This window comes from Hyperolius riggenbachi, chromosome 6 (genome assembly GCF_040937935.1).
Source record: "Hyperolius riggenbachi isolate aHypRig1 chromosome 6, aHypRig1.pri, whole genome shotgun sequence".
Lineage (NCBI taxonomy): Eukaryota > Metazoa > Chordata > Amphibia > Anura > Hyperoliidae > Hyperolius > Hyperolius riggenbachi.
This window is the reverse complement of record NC_090651.1, coordinates 285,120,020-285,142,420: the sequence shown is the minus strand read 5'-3', so window position 1 is coordinate 285,142,420 and position 22,401 is coordinate 285,120,020. Positions and strand designations below refer to the sequence as shown.

The window sequence follows — 22,401 nt, the reverse complement described above, 5'->3', positions numbered from 1 at the left end:
CCTGGAAACTGTACATCTTCTGCGGAATTCGGACAGCCTAGAAACTGCTCATCTTTCTGCCTAGTAAGTCATTAGCTGCCCAGATGAGGAACTTGTTGCTCATTTATCCCAGACTGACTGGAAGCAAAATTGGACACTCCCATATTGCTATCTCTGTTAAGAATTCTGTGGTATGGCTTGGTTTTCTATGCAAACTTGGAAGCAAACGAGTATAAGGCTTGCCATTCCTCCCTGAGGTGTACGGACCTGAACTTGAATTAAAGTGAAACTAAACTCAGAACTTCTTCTCTGCTCTAAAAGATTAGCCACAGCATGATAACCTTTATGGAAAAAAAAATCATTAGAATTTATAGAAATCCTAAAAAAAAAACCTTCAGTTTTAAATGGTTTCGCCTTAGAGGAGAGCACTGAAAGGGCTAAGCCTCAGTGTTTACTGTATTGAGAGCTGCCTACACAGATCTCTCCTACAGTCTATCTACATTTGCTGATAAGAACATATTAGGACACTTTGATCTGCCAACACAAACACAGATGTGAATTTCTTCAGCAAATTTTGTAGACTTAAGGTGGCCATACACTGGTCAATTTGCCATCAGATTCGACCAAAAGATAGATCCCTCTCTGATCGAATCTGATCAGAGAGGGATCGTATGGCCTACCTTACTGCAAACAGATTGTGAATCGATTTCAGCCTGAAACCGATCACAGTCTGTGGAGCTGCCGCTGCTAATGCCCCCCCCACACGCATACATTACCTGTTCCGGCCGGCGCGAGTCTCCTGGTCCGCGATGTCTTCTTCTCCGCCTAGTCCCGGCATCTTCTCCTATCACCTTCCGCATCACACATCCGGCATCCGCGTATAATTTTCTGTCACTCCACTGACAGCGGAAGTTCAAATAGAGCGCCCTCTATTTGTACTTCCGCTGTCACTGCAGTGGCACAGGAAGTTATGCCGGATGCCGTGATGCGGAAAAGATGCCAGCCGGGAGGCGGGAGGTGACAGCGGTGACTCGCGCCGGCGGAGCAGGTAATGTATCTCCGCTGTATTGCGTCGGTCGTCGGGCATTCGAACGCTGCGCTCGTGCCGGAAGAAAAGCACAGTCTGGAGCTTCTGAAGGCTCCTGACAGCAGCGGCAAGGAGGACATGTAAAGCTTCTACAGCATCCACAGGCTTCCCTCTTTTTCGTCTTTTTTTACCATAAGTTTGCCTCGGGTTCCCTTAAAAGGCATTTATTGACAAGATGTAAAAATATCACATAGGCTAAAACTCAGGAGAAAAAGTTAACTGAATATGGGCCCTAGTCTCTTTGCCTTGACTGCTTGAGATACCTTTGAGGCCTAAGGCCTGGAAACCACCAGCAGTACATTACTAAGCCATTTATACACAAATCACAAGTTTCTTGTGATTTGAAAAGCTCTTGCTAATGTAATGCTATGGGTGCGCTCCCACTTGAGCGAAGTGATTTTATAAAAATCCCCTATAGCATTACATTAGCAAGAACTTTTCAAATCACTAGCACTTAAAAAAGGCAGCTAGTGGGTTTGAACCCTAAGCCCTGTCAAATACGGTAACAGCTCCGGTATCAAGAACTTAGTTAACCAGGAGTCTCAAGCAACCAGAAAAAAAATTGGCCTTGCAGGATGCATAAATCTACTTTTACACTTCTTTATACATGAATTAACCTCTGTAACATTAAAGAGAACCCGAGGGGGCATTTTCAAACCTTAATAGGACATAGAGGCATATCCTGTGCACAATGAAATGCCTCTTTGCCAGCCCCCCCTCCCCCCCCCCCCCTTTCCCGGGCTCTGCTGTCCCAACCAGCAAAATATCGCTAGGCAAGCAACAATCTGCTTGTCCCTAGCCTGCTATTTACCTGCGCTTGTCACTCATTACAGGCTCCCCCCGTGTCTCCTTAGCTTCCTCCAATCGAAAACTAAGCCGCGACCCAGCCTAGCAACAATCTGCTTGTTGTTAGCCTGCTATTTACCTGCACGGCTGCAGCACAATGTCACAGAGGCATGTCATTGTGCACAGGACATGCCTCTGTGTCCTATTAAGATTTGAAAATGCCGCCTCGGGTTCTCTTTAAGTTAAGTCTGTCCTTTGGCCTAATTTGTTTTTAATTACTTTATTTCAACATTAATACAGATTTTTTGAGGTAATTAAACAGTGTGGAGTATAGTATTTTTTTAGCTAGGCCTATTATAAACATTGACTCTCAAGCAAACAGAAACTACACTTATAGGGCATCCACCAATCCCTGTTGGTGTCGGATAATGGGAGTTTTACTGTAACAAGCAGAGGGGTGTGTCTATGTCTATGCAGATATCAATTTTATAAATTCTGTATTTACATTAGTAGGCAGTGGATGTTTCCTAGGACGTCCGTAGTTGTAGAAATATAATGTAGCAATCTGATTAGGTCTTGTGCTTTAATCATGAACATTTATTTTTTTGACTGTATTTTTATTGTAGTACAAAATTATCTCACCATGCTCAGATTACAATTAGAGGACAGTAGTCTAGTAGTATAGTTTATTGTATAGATTATTGCTATAGTGCATGTAGAAAATGAGTGAAATTAAGCAAGAGTTCCTTGGACTGGAGGTTTCTGCTGAAGCAACTCAACTCAAAATGGCTCCATTTCACAGACACGTTTGGTAAAAAATGTCATGTTCAGTAATTAACCTCATGTGGTATTTTAGACTTTTTCTCCAAAGTCACTCAAATTGAAAAAAAGATTTTCACACATGCGGCAATAGTTTGGTAATAAAAAATTACATGACAAGCTATTTTTACCTCATTGATATACAGTTCGGCAGGGGAATAACTGATGCACTGGACAGCGACCACACACCAAGAGAGTGCTACTAACCAATCCTCAGAAAGGTATTCAAATAGTTGAAACAACGGCAGTGCACTTCGGTGCCACATTATATAGGGAATCATTCATCTTTCAAACTTCCCTCCATCCCTGGTGGTTCGTGTGAGTTATTCCAGTAGAAAGTCTTGGAAGAATGCAAGGCTTTAATCTTCGCCTGTGCTCTGTTTCCTCCCTTCTATCACCTTACTGAATGGCTGTTACCGGCAGCTCCAGGCTCAGATAAATACCAAACATCTCACTTGGTTTTACCACATGCTTTAATCTTTGTAAATTGCCATTTATTGAGTTACATACCTCACAAGTTGGTAACTTACCACACTAGACGGTAATTTTAGTTTTTCATGCCATAAAAGCCTAAGTGAACTGACATTTCACAAAATATTTTTTGAAATGTCACTGGCTCCCGATACACTTCAGAATCAGCATCAAGATCTTATGTTTGACATATAAATCTATACACAAGTTCTCCCCGACCTACATCTCTGACATGGTCAGCAGATACACACCTGGCCATCCACTTCACTCCAACAACAACCTCCTCCTCCTCCTAGCCACCCCACGCATCCCGCACTCCCATGCACGACTACAGGACTTCACTAGAGCTGCCACCATCCTGTGGAACTCTCTCCCACTGCCCATCAGACTTACCCCCTCTTTCAACATCTTCAAACAAGCTCATAAAACTCACCTCTTCACGGAGGCCTACCCCACCTCACTGCTGCTCCAACTCTCTCTGCCGAGAACCTCTCAATCCAGCGCCCCTCCTTTTGTGTCACCCCATTGTGTATTTTATTGCTTATTACCTGTATTGTGTTGTCTGTCACCCGTTATCATTGTCTGAAATCTTATTTATTGTACAGTGCTGTGTAATGTGTTGGTGCTGTATAAATACAATAAATAATAATAATACGTTTTGTAAAATCAGCTGTTTTCTGCTTTACCAAATGCGGTAAAGCTTTGTGAACTGAAGCTATATGTGGAGGAAAAAAAGCTGTCTGACACCTGAGCTGAAAATGAACATATAGTATATATCAGAGGATCTGGTTAGAAGGAATCGTTAATATACAGCTTTAAAATCAGCGCTCACAATGATCCAATAGCTCCCGGCAATAGGCTAGATTGAATAGAAACTGAATCAATCATAACATTATCCACTTGGACCAAGAGTTAATTAATCAAAGTCTTTAATGCTGCAGCCCAAACTGAGTGCAATATATATACAGTATATATGCAGAAGGAATAATTGTTAGAAGACATTACTGAGCTTCTGTGAGGAACTGATGGTGAGGTAAGTATGTAATATTCATTTGCAGGTACATCATGTGTTTATTTTCAATAATTTTACTTAGTTCAGATGCATTTTAGAATATGAGTATGTACACATTTTCCCACCATGTGCACCTCGAAATTCAAAGGGGAAATCTTGGTGATACTGGTCATCACATGATCAGAGACCACAATCATTAGTCTTTAATCACTCTACAGGTGCTGAGGCTGTAAACTGCAATACAGTCCTATAAATAGTTGCCCACACCAGAATAAACAGCCACACAAAACAGGCTTAGCAAGTTATCTTTCCTGCAACATGAGGAATTAATTTACTGCCCCGAGACAGGAAAGGGTTCAAGCAAACTCCAACTACTTAAAGCGGAATATAACCCAGCATTTCATCTTTGCTCTAAAACATTATTTACAGCATATTACCGGTATATGCAACCAGCTTTTTTTTTTACTAGACCAGCATTCAAAGGGTTACACACAGAGCTTAAAAAGTTCAGTACAGTGAAATGTGGACGCATCCGAATTTGTAGATTATGTTATCTTGTGTTTACTTAAATGTATCAAGTGAGGAATGTGACACATTCTCTGACTGTGCAGAAGCAGCTGGAGACAGAGAGACACAGAAAACATGTCTGCCTTCAATACATAATGAATAAAACCAGTTATTAATAAAATGCAAAGTCAGGTCACAAAGCAAAAAAACTGTACTTTTGGGAACCTATAATTTCTAAATGAATAATAATACCTATGCACAAATGCAAATATGATAACCGTATGGCATATAAAAAGTAGAAAAACATGTTTTTTATTGACTATTATGTCAGGGTTTTAAACCGCTTTAAAATTTTAAATGGTGTGGGCGGAGTTTACCAATTCTAGCTGCTTCATTACAGCTGTCCCATTGGAGAAGACTGTAAATGGATAATCATAGACCATAGAAATCTGTCAAGGTTGTTCAATAAACGTACCCAGCAGATTATGGTCACCTATCAAAAGTAAACCAGCATATCCAGGAAATGAGGAACCAGGAATTCGGCTATGCAGCAAAGCAGGAACATTTATTGCAATTAATAACTCAGCCAATGATTTAGCTGCCTGGATCCCTTTATCAAAGCTCGCTGCCTGTCACTTATGACGTCTTGAGAAAAGGATCTATGCGGCTATGAATATATGGCTAAGCAATTGTCATGGTTTCCATTTCATGGGTCAGTGGAGCTCTGCATGTGAGGAGAATGTATTCTTATCTGTAGAGATGCTAATCATTTTGAGCCAATTTACATGTTATGTTAATTTTATGCAAATATATGCAGCTTAAAATTGCACCAATAAATGCTACTGCATTTTATTCCAAGCTGCACAGTTTTGTACAAGAATAACATAAAATTTGCATCAACTCAGAATTGTAACCAATATCAATATATCTACCCACATGAAATATATTTCACACAAAAGAATATACACCTGTGTAAGTTCTAGAACTCTTCCTAACATACTGTAAATGTCAAATTAACAAAACAGAACCTTCAAAGGACAGAAGACTTGTATTGTCTATTTATAAGGGTACATCTATCTCTATACACTGTATATGGACCCATATGCAATTCCCTTTATCTCCTGAGCTTTCTCCTAGGTCAGTGATGGCTAGCCTGGGCACTCCAACTGTGACAAAACTACAAATCCCATCACACCTCTGCCTCCCCGAGTTATGCTTAGAGCTGTCAGAGTATTGCAGTGCCTCATGGGGCTTGTAGTTCCACCACAGCTGGAGTGCCAAGGTTAGCCATCACTGTCTTAGGTAATATTTTCACACCTTGTCAGAAAATGCCCTTTAAGCCACCAGCAAGCAAGGAAATACAATAAATTTAATAGTACTTTTTCACCAATTTTTGGGTACTTTTTCAATTGAAAAATGCTGAAAAGTTACTTTAAAAGAGAATATAAAAATTATCTCCTAGGAGGTAGCTCAGGTGAAAAGTTAATTGCATATGGGCCAGTGAGGCCAAAGTCTTATAATGCAGCTTACCGCAATGCTATTAAAACTTTATGCAACATTCACAGTGTGACGTTAGAGTCGCATTGTAACGTGTAGCGTTATGGTAATGCACCGCTGCAGTGCAGCATTAATGCGTGTTACCACTTTTTTGTTGCGTTGTAATGATGCATTGTGACTTTAACGTCGCATCACAATGCAACGCCTCACTGTGAACCTAGCCTGACTCTTGTCTTAAAGAGACACTTAAGTCAGAAAAAAAAATTAGTTTTACTCACCTGGGGCTTCTACCAGCCCTCTGCAACAGTCCTGTGCCCTCACAGCCACTTACTAATCCACTGGTCCCCCGCTGCCAGCTAGTTTCGTTTTTGCCGACAGGCCCGTCAGGACTGGCCACGCGTAGCTTTTTCCGCATTCCCGACTGTAATTAGCGCTATTGCAAAAATACGCGTTGCCGCATTACGAACGCATAGATATGCGGCAACGCGTATTTTTGTACGCGTTGCGGCCCGCAATAGCGCTAATTACAATCAGGAATGCGGAAAAAGCTACGCGTGGCCAGTCCTGACGGGCCTGTCGGCAAAAACAACACTAGCTGGCAGTGGGGGACCAGAGGATTAGTGAGTGGCTGCGAGGGCACAGGACCCCTGCAGGGGGCTGGTAGAAGCCCCAGGTGAGTAAAACTCATTTTTTTTTCTGGCTTAAGGTTCACTTTAACATCTTTCTCTGCCTCTTATCTGCTGCGCTTGAGTTTCCAGTAGAAGCATGGAAATAACATATATATCTTTACAAATGTGATTTTTACATGAAAATTCGATTTTTACAAATAAGGAAGTCCTTTTATTATTACTGATTGCATATACAAAACGCACACGAAAAATTGCATCGCACCTGATTTTCCTTTATGTGACATCTGAAAAACAGCACCATGGTTGTCATTTATTTTTTCTGGATGCAATTTTCACATCTAATGGAAACAGGCCCATAGCATTTCATTGCTGTGTGATTTTGTGTGCTGAAAAAAAAAAACTAATTTGCACCTAGTTGAAATAAGCCCTTAGGCTCCTTTCACCCTATATACCTTGTGTTGCGCATCCTGAAAAATAGAATTGCAATGTAAGTGTGATGTACAGTTCAGCACCGCCCGCAAAAGTAGCAATGTGAAAGCCCCCATTGAAATATAACTGCATTGTGTTTTGATGCGATTATATTGTCTGATGCACCGCAACACAATGGATGTAGTGTGAAAAGAGCTTACAGGACACAACTGGGAGGAAGAGAGAAGAAAGAGTATACTCCCACACAGACACTTTGCAAAATCCACTGAACTCATGCAATTGTGATTTTTAGGGCAACAGTGGAGTATTTAGATTATTTTCTCTTAAATATACTTAGTTTCCCCAATGTAATAGGGGAGGGAAGCTGTGGCGCGTACGTACAAAAAGGGCGCCTGGACAAAAAGGGCGCGGGGTGTAAACGCTAATTAACAATTAATTTTTAATAGCGTTTATAAAAATAGTGTGCTATATTTCGTTTACAAATAATGTTTAACAAATTTATAAATCATTAAATAATGTTTATGAAATCGGAAATTGTGAAAACGTTAATCTTCCCTGTTTCAAATGTTAAACTTATAATTACGTTTATTAAAAAAACAATAATATATGTTTAATTGTTATAATTGTATATTATTGTGAATAACCTTCATTTATGGTTTGTTCTTATAATAAAATCTGAAAATATTCTTTATAACGATGATATAAATATAACTACGTTCGTAATAAGTGTTGTAAAACATTAGTAATTATTACTAAAATTTTACTAAAACTATACCTAAGCCTACTCTTACACAGAACCCTGTACCTATCCCTAACCCCTAGACCCCCCTGTTGGTGCCTAAACCTAAGACCCCTCTGTTGGTGCCTAAACCTAAGACCCCCCTGTTGGTGCCTAAACCTAAGACCCCCCTGTTGGTGCCTAAACCTAAGACCCCCCTGGTGGTGCCTAAACCTAAGACCCCCCTTTATTATGTGGATAATAATGTTTTACTAATTGTGGATGCAAAAAATATTTAGCAATTTACGTTAGGTACTGATCGCTTTATTTTGTGAATAATAATGTTTTCGAAACAGTAAGGGATAAAACTTTAAATAATGTTTTAATTAGTTAAATAAGATAAATATGTTTAGTATTTTTATAAACGTTATTCTGCATGGGTGCATTTTATAAACGTAAATCACCACAAGCACACTTATAAATCATTAAAAATCTCCTGGCGCCCTTTTTTCCTGCTCGGCGCCCATTAAACGTTATTTATTATGAGAGTGAATGGCGGCGCCCTTTTTGTCCACTAGCGGCCTGCGCCCTTTTTTCCCGCTTCCAGCTGTGGCAGAAATATCTGGGATTCTATTCATGTACTTTTTGCTATTACTTATATTGCCTTATTTTTAGCTTATTACAAAAGGGTGTGAACAAAAGATAAAAAAGGAAAACTTGTGAAAAAGTTTTTTTTTAATAACTGGGTCATTAAACTGAAATGCCACTCAAGGGACAAATTGCACAGATTGTCTCCCAAAAGGTATTGATTAAGCATACACAAAAAGATTCCAGTGATGCCAGTATTTGGTGCTCAGCCTGACTAAGGTTTTTAAGGTTTTTAAGTGATGCCAGTATTTGGCGCTTAGCCTGATAAAGGTCAGACTGACTGAGGTTTGGGTGGGTTATACAAGGCTATGTACAGTATATTCCTGGAGCCAGATATACTCACATACCCATATGTTCATAGATCTAGTCCCACAGGAAGTTGTGCTCCTCACCTCAGTGGAAGTTCAGTGTGACAGTACTGGCATCCAGCCACTGGCTGTCCCAGACATCACTGATTTTGGGCAAGTAGCTTTTCATGCTATGTTAAAGGATACCTTAACAGGGGGAGCAGGCATGTGCAGCAACTGGTCCTAATGCCGACTGCTCCCCTCGTTCTTCTCCGCCCTGCTTCGTTATCTTGTAAAGGCCGTCTGAAACTACTTATGGGTCGGCCAGTGTCAATGAGCAGTGCGCAGGCGCTGCCCAGTGGCACATGTCTACTACGTAGTTGTGACTATGTAATGTGCATGTGCTATGTAGCAGAGAAAGCCGAGGCACTGTTGCAATAGAAAAAGAGGTACCTTTAATCCACGGTATGAAGACACAGCGGGGTATACAGTGGGGGTGAGGGGATGCCTGACAGCTGTTTCGCTAAGAAAGCTTCTTCAGAGGCACAATATTGTGCCCCCGCTGTGTCTTCATACCGTGGATTAAAGGTACCTCTTTTTCTATTGCAACAGTGCCTCGGCTTTCTCTGCTACATATTACTATTGTTTGTTTCTGAGTGCACGCTGCAAGATGGAGTACTCAATCCGGTTAAACCCATGACCTCCCTACCCGCAACTAGTGCCAGTCTTTCTTTCTTTCATTGCTGTAATGTGCATGTGCATCGCACTCATGGCCACAGGGGCGTGACCAAGGTTGTGCATCGCCAGGCAGCACCTGTGCGCTGCTCCCCAACTCTCGCTGATCCATTTTGAAAATTGAGGAAAGCTAAGGTATCCTTTAAGGCCCCTTTTATACTTATTTAAACATTCCATCGGGATGTGATTGTTCTTCAATTGCAACACAGCATTCCCAAAAAGTCGCACTGCATGCAAATGGTTCGGTGAACAGTGAGGCATAAAATACAATAAAAATATGCCTTGCATTATCGTGCAAGGCCACGTTGCAATCAATGTGATCGGCGCATAGGACTATCATTGGTTTTGCGTCAGGTTGCATCCTATTTGTGCTCTGCAATGAGACGCAACACAGTGAAAAGACCCTGAAGGCCTCTGGGTCATAATCTGCAGAAGAGAGGAACATTCAAAAATTGGTCACCAATAAGCTGAGCAGCCCTACTCTTTGCCCAAAGCAAATATGATGGAATAAAAAGAAATGACACAAGAAATTCCCATTCATAAATCACTTGAAACGCCATGTTCTTAATACAGAGGACAGCTTTTGGCACTGCACAATAAAGAGGATGTAATGGATTTACAAGGGCTGGAAAGGCCAATGGAAGGTCTCAGATACAACACAAGGATGGAAAAACTGAGCGTGATTAGATTGTAATATGCACTATTAAAGAGAACCTGAACTGAAAATAAAAAGTCAAAATAATAATACACAGGTCATACTTACCTCCCATGTAGTCTACTCATCAATCTCTTTCTCCTCTCCTGCATCCTGTTTGTCCACTGTGATCGATGGAATTCTCTGTCCTCCATTTTGAAAATGGCCATTACCCCATAACAGCTTCCTGGTCAGCAGACCGTTAAACTGCAATATCCCCCACTTGAGCCATAGGGAAACATGGACATTACCTTGCACATTCAGTTGTAACTGACAGCTGCTGATATATAACTGACAGCATCTGGTATATTTCAGTTCTGACAAAATATTTTCAGAAGTGGAAAGGATCCCTGTAAGAAGAAAATGGCGAGCTTCTGAGAGGAACTGACGGTGCCGTTATTATGTAATATTCATTTGCAGCTACGTCGTGTTTATTTTCAATAATTTTACTCGCTTCAGGTTCCCTTTAAGACATTCAAGGTCAGTATAAAAGGCTCTGCAAATGGTCGTTTTAGTTCCAGATAATGAATAAAGGTATGGAGGAAAAACAATTTCTCCATCACTATAATTGAGGCTTTATGGTACATGAACTGATCTCCGTTTCAGATTTCATTGCACTCTGTGTATTTATGGAGCCACTGATTTCTACAGTAAAAAGTTTATGCCTGTGAAAGCGAGCAAAATGTACATACTTAGATATGCATAGAACATGTCCTGAGCATTTACTAGCAGTGGCATAGCAATAGGGGTTGAAGAGGTTGCAGCCGCACCGGGACCCTTGGACCAGAGGGGACCACTAGGAGCCCTTCTTCATCCATCTTTTTCAGTTTTTCATTGGTGCTTTTCTGGCACTGATCACCTCTATATGTGCTCGGAATAGTGGTATCATCATTGAGGGCCCTTTTTCACTGCACAGCTGAATCGCAAAATAGCAAATCGCTACTGATTTTTAAATCGCTAGGGTGGCTACTTTATCATAGAAATCATGAGAAGTATTTTCCACTATGGTGATCTGATTTGCAAATCGCCAATTGCAATTGCTTTCTGGAGTGATTTTAAAGCAAAACTGTAATTTTGCAAAAAAAACAAACAGCCGTCGTGTCCTGTGCCGGTCCTAAATGATCCTCTGTTCTCGTGCTGCGGTGCAGTTTCATCACCAACGGCTTGTAAGTGGACGGCAACTGCGCCTGCACGGCCTACGCGTAGCTTTGTTTGCGTTCCCACCCGCTATAGCATCCTGCCCGCTATTAGCGCAGGTCGCTATTGCGGGCTGGAAAGCGAAGAAAGCTTTGCGTACCCCGGGCCGCGCAGGCGCAGTTGCCGTCGAGTAATGAAACCGCAGCGGGAGAATGGAGGAACGTGCAAGACAGGACGGCTGCTGGGGGCTTGGGGAAGCCCCAGGTAGGTGAAACTGTTTGTTTTTTGTGAAATTACAGTTCCGCTTTAAGAGTGATAATGCAATGCAAAATAAATATTGCAATCGCATAACAAAATTAATGAAATATCGCAATCGCTAGCGTTTGTGATTTGTGATTGAGATTGCTAGTGGAAAAGGGCCCAAACAAATGGATTCCCTCCTCAGATTGTACCTCTTACACTAAAGATGTCCTTGGAACATTTTACGACTTTATACTAATAAAGTGCTTGGGGGCCCCATCTACAACTCACACTGGGGCCCTTGGATCCTTAGTTACGCCACTATTTAACAGGAGCTTACAGAAATGATTAGAGTGAGCTTGGTATTCTAGCACTGTAAGTGGGACCACAAGGAAAGTCACTGCAAATGAAAGATGTATAGTGAAGGATGCTTACTCATAGAGCGGTGCCAAACTGGCAAGCACTGGGCTGACTGAGGCACTATCTAGGTTCCTAGTACCTCAGTACAATGGACAAAAGTAAACTGCATGGTTCCTGTGGAAGATGGGAGATAATGCCAGACATATTCCATTCATAGGGGTCTGAGTATGTGGTGATGATATCCCATTACACACCCACACTGAGACTCTACATAGCCGACATTCTGCTAAGCAGCAAACAGGGGCGTAACTAGAAATCATGCCCCCCCACCTTTGATGGGACCCCCTTAAAGGGATACTGTAGGGGGGTCGGGGGAAAATGAGCTGAACTTACCCGGGGCTTCTAATGGTCCCCCGCAGACATCCTGTGCCCGTGCAGCCACTCACCGATGCTCCGGCCCCGCCTCCGGTTCACTTCTGGAATTTCTGACTTTAAAGTCAGAAAACCACTCCGCCTGCGTTGCCGTGTCCTCGATCCCGCTGATGTCACCAGGAGCGTACTGCGCAGGCACAGACCATACTGGGCTTCTGCTATACACTCCTGGTGACATCGGCGGGAGCGAGGACACGGCAACGCAGGCGAAGTGGTTTTCTGACTTTAAAGTCAGAAATTCCAGAAGTGAACTGGGGGCGGGGCCGGAGTATCGGTGAGTGGCTGCGCCAACACAGGATGTCTGCGGGGGACCATTAGAAGCCCCGGGTAAGTTCAGCTCATTTTCCCCCGACCCCCCTACAGTATCCCTTTAAGGTTTACAGCCCTTCCCTTGCCTACCCCGGTGATCTTCACAGCCTGGGGGCCAATCTTGCAAGGTCATAAAGTAAGTGTGGCCATCAGTTTATCATTATTATTATTATTGATTTATAAAGTGCCAACATATTCAGTGGCGATGTACAAAGTAATATTCACACCCATAACATGTGTAGACACAAAAACACCTAATCTGGAGTATTAGAGAAATAGAAGGTTAGTAGTTGGGGCCCCTCCCACACCTCTGGGCCCCCCTGCAGTTGCAAGGACTGCTCCACCCTAGTTACGCTCCTAGCAGAAGACCTACAGCGGATGGCCCTTTCCGATCTATATGCTCCAGTCATTATAGTTTCAATGGCGGTTTTTGCAATATATTGATATCTTATTGCAGTGATCTGCAAACTTGGCTCTCCAGCTGTTAAGGAACTACAAGTCCCACAATGCATCACGGGAGTCTGACAGCCACAGTCATGATTCATAAAGGCAAATGCATTGTGGGACTTGTAGTTCCTTAACAGCTGGAGAGCCAAGTTTGCAGATCACTGTCTTATTGCAATTGTAATATTCTACTACAGGTACTGACTCCTAACTGTGGCCACACAAGATTGGGCTTGATGGATCACATTATTAAACGGGGCCAATCCAGAAATGTTCTGCATTACATTTATGACAGAATTATGAATTCTTTACTTAATTATGCTGATGGGAAAGTGTGCTGTGTCGCATTGGTTTTATGATATCCTGGCTATTATTGCCTAATGTCAATAAATTTAAATTTTCAATAAAGTTTAAGCATTTTAATTATGGACAAGTGACCTGACTCATGATCTCCATTAATGTTTAATTAGTCAATATTCCCCTAAAAAAAACCACCTGGCCTTCTTTCACATTCCAATGATATCCCATTATGTTCATGTGGGAAAGCAAGGCTATCACCTTGCAATGAGCAGCTCCTATGCAGTAATGCCCTACAAGCACCTGTCAGGGAGTGGATGTGTAGCACCCCTCAACATTGGTTTCCTCAAGCAATTTGCACGTTTGTTGCAGAGATGGCAATTGTAAACTGGATTCCAGAGCAAGTAGGTGAAAGAGGCTGAAGAGTATCCTCAGTGGTCCAAGTGGTTTCTGTACGACCCTCATAAACGTGACTAGAAAGCACACATCTATTGCAGAACATGTGTGGCAATATTAGACAGCTCTGTGTGGTGCTCTGTCTTCCACTGGTCCAAAAATGCTGGAGCTGAAGGCTTAGGCGGATGTAGGACTCCTTCCTGTGGGACTTTGGCCATGCTTCCTAATGCAATGATGAAGCAATATAACGGTAACAACTCTGGCTAAAAGTCCAACCCCAATTCAAGTGAATTAAAAAAAAGCCTGTGTGAGTTCATTGAGAGTGTATAACATAAGAATACACTGGAAGATGACACACACCACTGATATCCACTGACTGTATTGCCTTTCATGTAATGCAGTTAATGAGACACTATACAGACAACAAATTTTCACTGTATTAAACGTATCGGTGAAGTCATTGAATATAGGCAAGCTAATCTGATGGTAAAGAGTGCAGCCACCTTAATTAATAATTCACCATTTACCAGTAATTAGAAAGATGCTGTTCACTATCAATTAGGAAGTCAGTACTCACCAGCAATAAGTAAGTCACCACAAATTAGTCATTCACCCCCCACCTCCAATTAGTAAGTTGCCATTCACCACCAATAAGTAAGTTGCCACTCAAAAGCAATTAGTAAGTCGCCCCTCAACACCAATTAGTAGGTCGCACTCATCATCAGTTTGTTCATCACCACTCTTTATCAGTCAGTAAGTCGCCACTCTTTACCAATTACTAGATCACCACTCACCATCAGTTAATTTGTCATCACTCACTATCAGTTAGTAAGTCACCACTCACCATTAGTTAGTCCCCGATCACCAAACAGTAGGCCATCACTCACCACCAAATAGTAAATCAACACTAACTACCAACCAGTAAGTAACCACTCCTTTACAAACATAAAGCAGAAAAAAAAACTACAGAAATAGTAGATTAATGACTTATGCAATCTTTATAAATGCTGTCTATTCTACTGTTTTATATGTCCCTGATCAAGAGTTGGCATCAAGTGGCTGGAAGAAAACAAGCAGGGACGCAGAAAGAAATAAAAACCTAAATGTCATTGTAGCTCATTTCATTTAAAATAAATACAGTTGTGGTTAGAGTAATCTCTGGTCAGATTTTTCTTGGTATTGCTGTCTGTTGGCCTGTTGCACATTTTCTCTTCATGTCCTGCACCAGTGGGTTTTCCTACCTCCAGTTCCATTGCCAGGTAGCCACAAGGAGAAAACGTGAGTATTGTGTGAACACAGTCAGCAATAAAAACACTTTTCTTACTAGAGTGGGTAAGAGGTAAAACCTCTGTCACGTTTTTACGGGTATCCATATCTCCACACAGGGCCGGCCCGCTCATGAGGCGGGGTGAAACTTTTGCCTCAGGCGGCAAACTTCTAGGGGCGGCATCCGCCCGTCCGTGGGTGCGGGAGGGGGGGGTAGGGGGAGATGCGGGGGGAGGGGGGGCGGCCGCCGAGCTGGAGGGGTAGCGGGCAGGACGGGGGTATTGGGCCTAGCGGTGGGGAGGGGGGGCGGATCCCCCCCTCCCTCGCCTGGGTCCCCCGAACTGCGCTCCCCTCCAGCTTAAATAGCGAGTAAGCAGCCGACAGTAATAGGCACGGGCGAGGGATCACTCACCTCTTCCTTGTTCCAGCGTGCGCTCCACTGACATCACTTCCTGCAACGCCGCCCACTGTATTGTACGTGGCCGGCGTTGCAGGAAGTGACATTAGTGGAGCGCACGTTATAACGAGGAAGGTGAGTGATCACCCGCCCGTGCCTCTTACTGTCGGCTGGACGGCTGCTTACTCGCTATTTAAAGCTGGAGGGGAGCGCAGATCGGGGGACCCAGGCGAGGGAGGGGGGATCCGACTCCCCTCCCCACCACTTGGCCCAATACCCCCGTCCTTCCCGCTACCCCTCCAGCTTGGCGGCGGGGGGGGAGGGGGGGAGGGGCGACAATTTTTTCAAAATTTGCCTCAGGCGGCAAAAAGTCCAGGGCCAGCCCTGTCTCCACAGCAGACCCACCCTTCCTCTCTAGTGATAGATGGCCATGACAACAAAAAGTGAGACCAATCTGGACATAGACGTAAAAAGACACACTTTTACTTTATGTGGAGAGTTAGCAACTCTCTGAGGAATATATTGATCTTTTTCAAAGAAATTCCACTTTCTGCCCTATAACAGAGGGTCACTGGAACTGGAACGTAGGGAAATTCTAGCCAGTCCAGACACAGAAGGTAATAAAAACCTGCTGTAGGATGTACAGTCTTCTCATTCTGCCCTAAACTGAACAAGAGGGTGGAGTACTACTTTAACTGAAATCACTGAACATTGTAACTGTCTCCTAAACAGGTGTCTGTTTATTCCATTTTGTCCATTATGAAAGACACATAACACTGGTTTTCCATCCTTTTCTCAAAACCAGTGCTTCCATATCTGCCAAACAGTAGCATCTACGCAGCACCAGATCTGAATTATCCTCCGTCTGTTATTTCTAATCTCATTTTCTTTTTTAACAGAAGTTTAAAAAGCGTTTTCAAGAGGCAGACACAATTCACCCGATTTCTACTTCATCTTAACTGTGGATTACTGGAATTCCTTGCCTAACTTATTCATTCAATATATACAGTTCTGTGTTAATAAGTGCATTATGGGGTCTCAACAAGTATCTATTGTTTTACACAAATTTCCTGAAGATGGTGGGAAGACTGACCTCATTAAATCCCATAAGCTTGGCTGGTATGACGATAGCGGGGTTAGGGGGTCAGTGCTCATTTTTTTGTATGAATGGGATACCCACTTTGGGGGTTTCCTAGCAGGAATCCATGGAGCCAGGCTCGCCTTGTGGTGTTTACACAGAGCATAAGCAGAGGTTGAGGGGACATTTTTAGGGTCGTTCCTTGACTACCATCACTAGTACAGTGACAGATGCATTCATTCTACATAGCCTCTCAAATTCATACACACCCATCTACTGCAATCTACCAGAAAATCACACAGACTCAATAAAAGCCTAAAAAAACCTCTGCAATTTATATATATATATATATATATATATCTGTAACAGCCACATGATCATATATCACACTAAAGCGTCCCATAATTAGTCTTAACAGATCCACATGTTTAAAATGCTTGCATAAGATTTTTCAATTGTTTAGAATGAGCTCTTTGCAGACTTTACTAAATAAGGTAAATATTCATGCCTGCTATTGCTGGATTCTTTGCTCTCTGGATGTAACACTATATTTCACTCAGCTTTAAAAGTGGGGTCTAGTTTATCATGAGCATGGAGCTTGTCAACTTATCTAAAGCAAGTGGGAATAAATGTAAGCAGAGAATTAATACATACAAAAAGAAAAAAATTGACAAGAAATGAGTATAGATACATGTTGGAAAGCTTTGAACATGGCATTTAATATTTAACGATTTGCGCTGATATATAACTGTATGGGTTATAAGGTATACCATTTCTATATGCCTTTATAATGATATTCAACTGGATTACGGATATAACTTTCAAAAGTTTAGCACAAGTCAATAACAGCAACACCTCATTCATTCATCCCCAATTCTGAATTCGCTGCTTAATATAAAATGTGGGTTTAAATCACACACATACACCTATATACATTATAAGGACAGCAAACAAGCACATGCCTTCTTTAGCTTGCTAAGCAGAAATGAACATATTAGCCATCTGTCATTTGTGTATAGTCTAGTATAGTATAAACATGTTTATCATCCACTATAACAGCTAGGCACTTATGAGGAGAGGTATAAATAGCAAAAGGCAGGGTCTGAATTCCTGGTAGAAATAAAATGTGTATGAATTACCTCTCCAGCTGAGCAGGCACAGGGAAAGCAGAATCAGGATAGACATGGTCCTGTTACAGTGCACAGCACCCTGCAGAGGCTGCAAAAGACTGAGAGAAGGAGGCAGCTGACGTCAGGTGAAGAGGGAGGGAAGAGGGTGTGAGTGGGAAGACAGTGACAGAGGGGGTGGTGTTGATGAAAGAGACTGGAGGTAGATGTGACCCTGCGAGCTTCGAGCTGCTGCTGCTGCTGCCTTTGTTAATATAAACTGCAGTTGTTGATCATTTCCCTCAGCTTCCGTTCTTTAATAAACTATAATAGGGGGATATTTATGAAGGGATGGGCAGCCGCAGGCAGTTTGCTGGGGGTAAAAAAAGGTGTTATAAATGCAAAAATGGAGGTACTTTTTATATCACCAGTCAGTGGCAGTCAGTTTAAAAGAATACATTTTAAATAATAATAATAATTATTATTATTGTTTAGGCCAATTGTATTATTATTATTAGTGACATCTGCAGCATAGTCATGTTACTAAACTGTCCCTCAAAAGAGCTTGCAGTCTAATCACTACCATTGTCATATTCTTATGCCGGACAGTTTCTAGGCTAGGGGTAGCTCTCAGGGGCAGGGCAGGTGTGTAATTTACCCCCCCCCCCCCCAAACAGATTTGGGAACACTGTTGCAATGTAGTAGCCAGGGGTTCCCAGAGGATGATGTGAAGTTCCCAGAGGTGGCCAGATGTGATTCTGTATAGGTAGCCACCTCCACCCCACATGCCCCATGTACTTGTGAAAAAGGCCCCCAGCAAACAGGGCATCGGTAATAGAATAAATAATAACCAATATTTTACCAATTCATTCTGTTAATAAAACATTGTTAATCTTTACCAATATTTTACTCTAACCTTACCCTCTCACTAGCCCTCCCTCTCGATGCATAACACTAACCAATTCCTCCTGGTGCTGCCTAACCCTAACCCCCCACCCCCCTGGTGGTGCCGAAATCTAAGGACCCCCCAACGGCGCCAAACCCTAAAGACCCCCCCAACCCTAGGGCTTCACACTTGCTATTTGTAAAAGCAGTTTGCATAGTAGGTGGCCCCAACGCCACCCTTTTCTACATTCTAAACTACCCCTCCACTATAGGTAGCCAGAGGAAACCACAGTATTTAGGCAGCCAGAATTGGCCCCCCAATATACTGTAGGGATGCCGTATTAGATAGCTAATCAGACTCAGATTGCCAATTATCAAAATGTGATTATTTTATAAATAGGGTAAAAGAAAGTGGCAATCATATTTAATAAGTAGACAACAAAAAATTGCTTTTTTTTGTCTTCTCCCCTTTTTCATAAGTAGACCCCCAACTGTAGATGGAATAGTACTGACTGTGGTGGGAAGATAGCTGGACACCAAATTGGTGTAAAGCAGTTCTGAGATGCGTCACTGCTTCCTACTGAGGACACAGTACAACCGCTATTTAGTAATGTAAATATATATCTGCTCTGAAGTGCTGCCTGATAGCTTTTAGTGAGAAACAAAGGCTCATGGATAATGTATAATGCTAATGTTTTAAAGTGGACCTCTACCTCTAATTTATGGGGAAAAGTCTGAGAACCTGTCATTCCTGCCTGGGTTGCCACTGGACTACACTAAAATAAGGCACAGTGATGTGCTACTGATATGAGACTGAAAGGTATACATAATTAATAATCGAGCATTTGGTACTTTCTGCATGATTTGGCATCAGGAAATAATTTTTCTTTGAAGCAGAAATGTATTGAATGACCTCTACAAAATATTCACTGTACATGATCAGAACACACACAATCGCACACAGAGGCGTATCTAGAGGGGTACAGGCATGGCTCATGCCATAGGTGCCATAGGCGCCACAGCAACATGGGCTCCATGCTTGCCCCTGTGCTGCACCCCTATCACTCAGACCTTAGGCCAGATTATTTATGTTATCTGGGGAACATGGCTTCTTAACTTATGTATGTAGTTCATGCTTGGCATATTTGTTAGGATAGATGGCAGAGAGGGAATAAGCAGAGATATTTCCCAAAAAATAACGTCAGCAATATCTCAAGCCTAAAAAAAAACAAAAAAACACAGGCAACCATAACATGTACACGAGAGGGGAGAAGGGCGCAATTTCAATGTTTGCCATAGGCTCTAAATTAACCAGGCACGCCCCTGATCGCACATCAAAGTAATTTTATTGGGATTTTATCTCAGATTATATTTCACTTTGTTATGTCTGAGTAGTTTAACCACTTAACGACCGCCTAACGCCGATAGGCGTCGGCGGGTCGTTAGTGGTATAGCATGGAAACAACCGCTCGATCGAGCGGCCTTTTCATGCCAGTTCACGGAGGCTTTCTCCGTGAACAGCCGGAGAGCCGCCGATCGCGGCTCACCAGCGGAATGTAAACACACGGGGAAGAAATCCCCGCTGTTTACATCATACGGCGCTGCTCTGATTGGCTGGGGATCGTCGGCATATGATAGGCTGAAGCCTATCCTTCAATGCGCAGGACGGATATCCGTCCTGCGCAGCCCATGGAGGGAGAGGGAGGGACGGGAAGGCAGGGAGCGCCGAAAATGCTGCGGAGGGGGGCTTTGAAGCGCCCACCCGCAGATCACAAACAGTCGGCGGCGATCAGACCCCCCCCCAGCAGGACATCCCCCTAGTGGGGAAAAAGGGGGGAAGTCTGATCGCCAAGGCTCAATCCTGATCGGTGCTGCGGGCTGGGGAGCCCATGCAGCACCGATCACTGCAGAAAGCCCTGGTCCTTAAGTCGTTAAGTATCCCATGATTTTCTAAAACATTTACAAAGTAGGTTGAATGTTTTACTGTCGCTAATCAGTGACAGCCTATTAACCCTCCTGGCGGTCTATTAAAAACCGCCAGGGGGCAGCGCAGCAGGTTTTTAAAAAATTTTTTTTTAAATCATGTAGCGAGCCCCGGGCTTGCTACATGATAGCCGCTGTGCAGCGGCATCCCCCCACCCGCTTCGATCGCCTCCGCCGATCTCCGATCAGGAAATCCCGTTCAAAGAACGGAATTTCCTGGAGGGCTTCCCCCGTCGCCATGGCGACGGGCGGGATGACGTCACCGACATTATCGACACCGTGACGTCATTGGGAGTCCCTATCCATCCCTCAGCACTGCCTGGCACTGATTGGCCAGGAAGCGCACGGGGTCTGAAGGGGGCGGCACGGCGCGGCGAGCGGTGGGTAATCGGCACGGAGCGGCGGTGATCAGAGTGCACAGGCAGCTAGCAAAGTGCTATCTGCGTGTTGCAAAAAAAAATTATGCAAATTGGTCCAGCAGGGCCTGAGAACGCCTCCTGCGCGACTTACCGCCAGGAAGGTTAAGTGTCCCAGAGTTAGATAAAGGCCAATAGTTCATGTATTTTATCTCTCCCTGCCCTCAGAAGTTGTATTCTGCAAAAAAACTTTTATTGCTGTGTCACGGACGGTTGCGTGGCTGCAGACGACGTCCGTGAACCGCCCGTGACAAAATACGATCGCAATCGATTTTCTGCACCGATTGCGATTAAGATAAAATCTGAATTGGCTGTCTGTGATCTCTCCTCCTCTCAGCAGAGAAATAGTTCAGTAACCTAAGGTACAGGATGCCTGTGATTTGTAATTTGCATATGACTGGAATCTGGGCCTTAACAGAGGTGTCAATTGCTCAGCCATATGGCTGCCTGAAAGGAAGCCAGCAACCTAGCTGCTCAGGTGGCCTGGACGAGCTAGCCAGTGCGGCACCGCTAGGGGCAGATTCAGATGCATGAGTTAAATGATTTTTTGCATATTTACGGAATACCGTAAATAGGATAGTTATGAGAGCAGTATCATTGGATTTGTAGAGTCGTGCTGAATCTCTTGATACCAGTCTAGAGGGGCCAGGGGCCCCTACAACCAAGTTATTAAACTTCTTAGGAACTGGACCCACGACCCTAATCAAGTCTGATGTTATAGGAATTGTCATCATCTGAGGAATATTAATCTGTTATCAGCGCCAATTTGGCATTTATCGGTTTTGAATTACAGTGTTTTATAGGTTTAAAGAGACACTGAAGCGAAAAAAAATTATGATATTATGATTTGTATGTGTAGTACAGCTAAGAAATAAAACATTAAGATCAGATACATCAGTGTAATTGTTTCCAGTACAGGAAGAGTTAAGAAACTCCAGTTGTTATCTCTATACAAAAAAGCCATTAAGCTCTACGACTTTCAAAGTCGTGGAGAGGGCTGTTTTCTGACTTTTATTATCTCAACTGTTCCTGAACTATTTACTTTTTCTCTGCCAGTGGAGAGGTCATTAGTTCACAGACTGCTCTGAAAGAATCATTTTGAATGCTGAGTGTTGTGTAATCTGCACATATTATAGAATGATGCAATGTTAGAAAATACACTATATACCTGAAAATAAAAATATGAGAATATTTTCTTTGCTGCTAATCTTCTAGTAATTATTCATAGTACACAACCAATTTACTATATCATATTTTTTTTTTCGCTTCAGTGTCTCTTTAAACCTAAATCTCTCTCAGAGGGAATGAACTGTGATTGGTTTGTAGTTCAGAGGGGGCAGGCGTTGCCACACCCCCA

At 42.9% G+C, this 22,401-nt stretch overlaps 1 protein-coding gene across 1 annotated transcript in view; it reads right to left on the bottom strand.

Annotated features, from left to right (window-relative positions):
* MCAM (melanoma cell adhesion molecule) overlaps nucleotides 1-17,893 on the bottom strand; it is a 124,483-nt gene extending 106,590 nt beyond the window's left edge. Inside the window, exon 1 of the mRNA XM_068240969.1 lies at nucleotides 17,794-17,893. Coding sequence (XP_068097070.1) covers nucleotides 17,794-17,839 — 46 coding nt within the window. The 5' untranslated portion in view covers nucleotides 17,840-17,893. The remainder of the gene's footprint in view (nucleotides 1-17,793) is intronic.
* Between the last annotated feature and the right edge of the window lie 4,508 nt (nucleotides 17,894-22,401).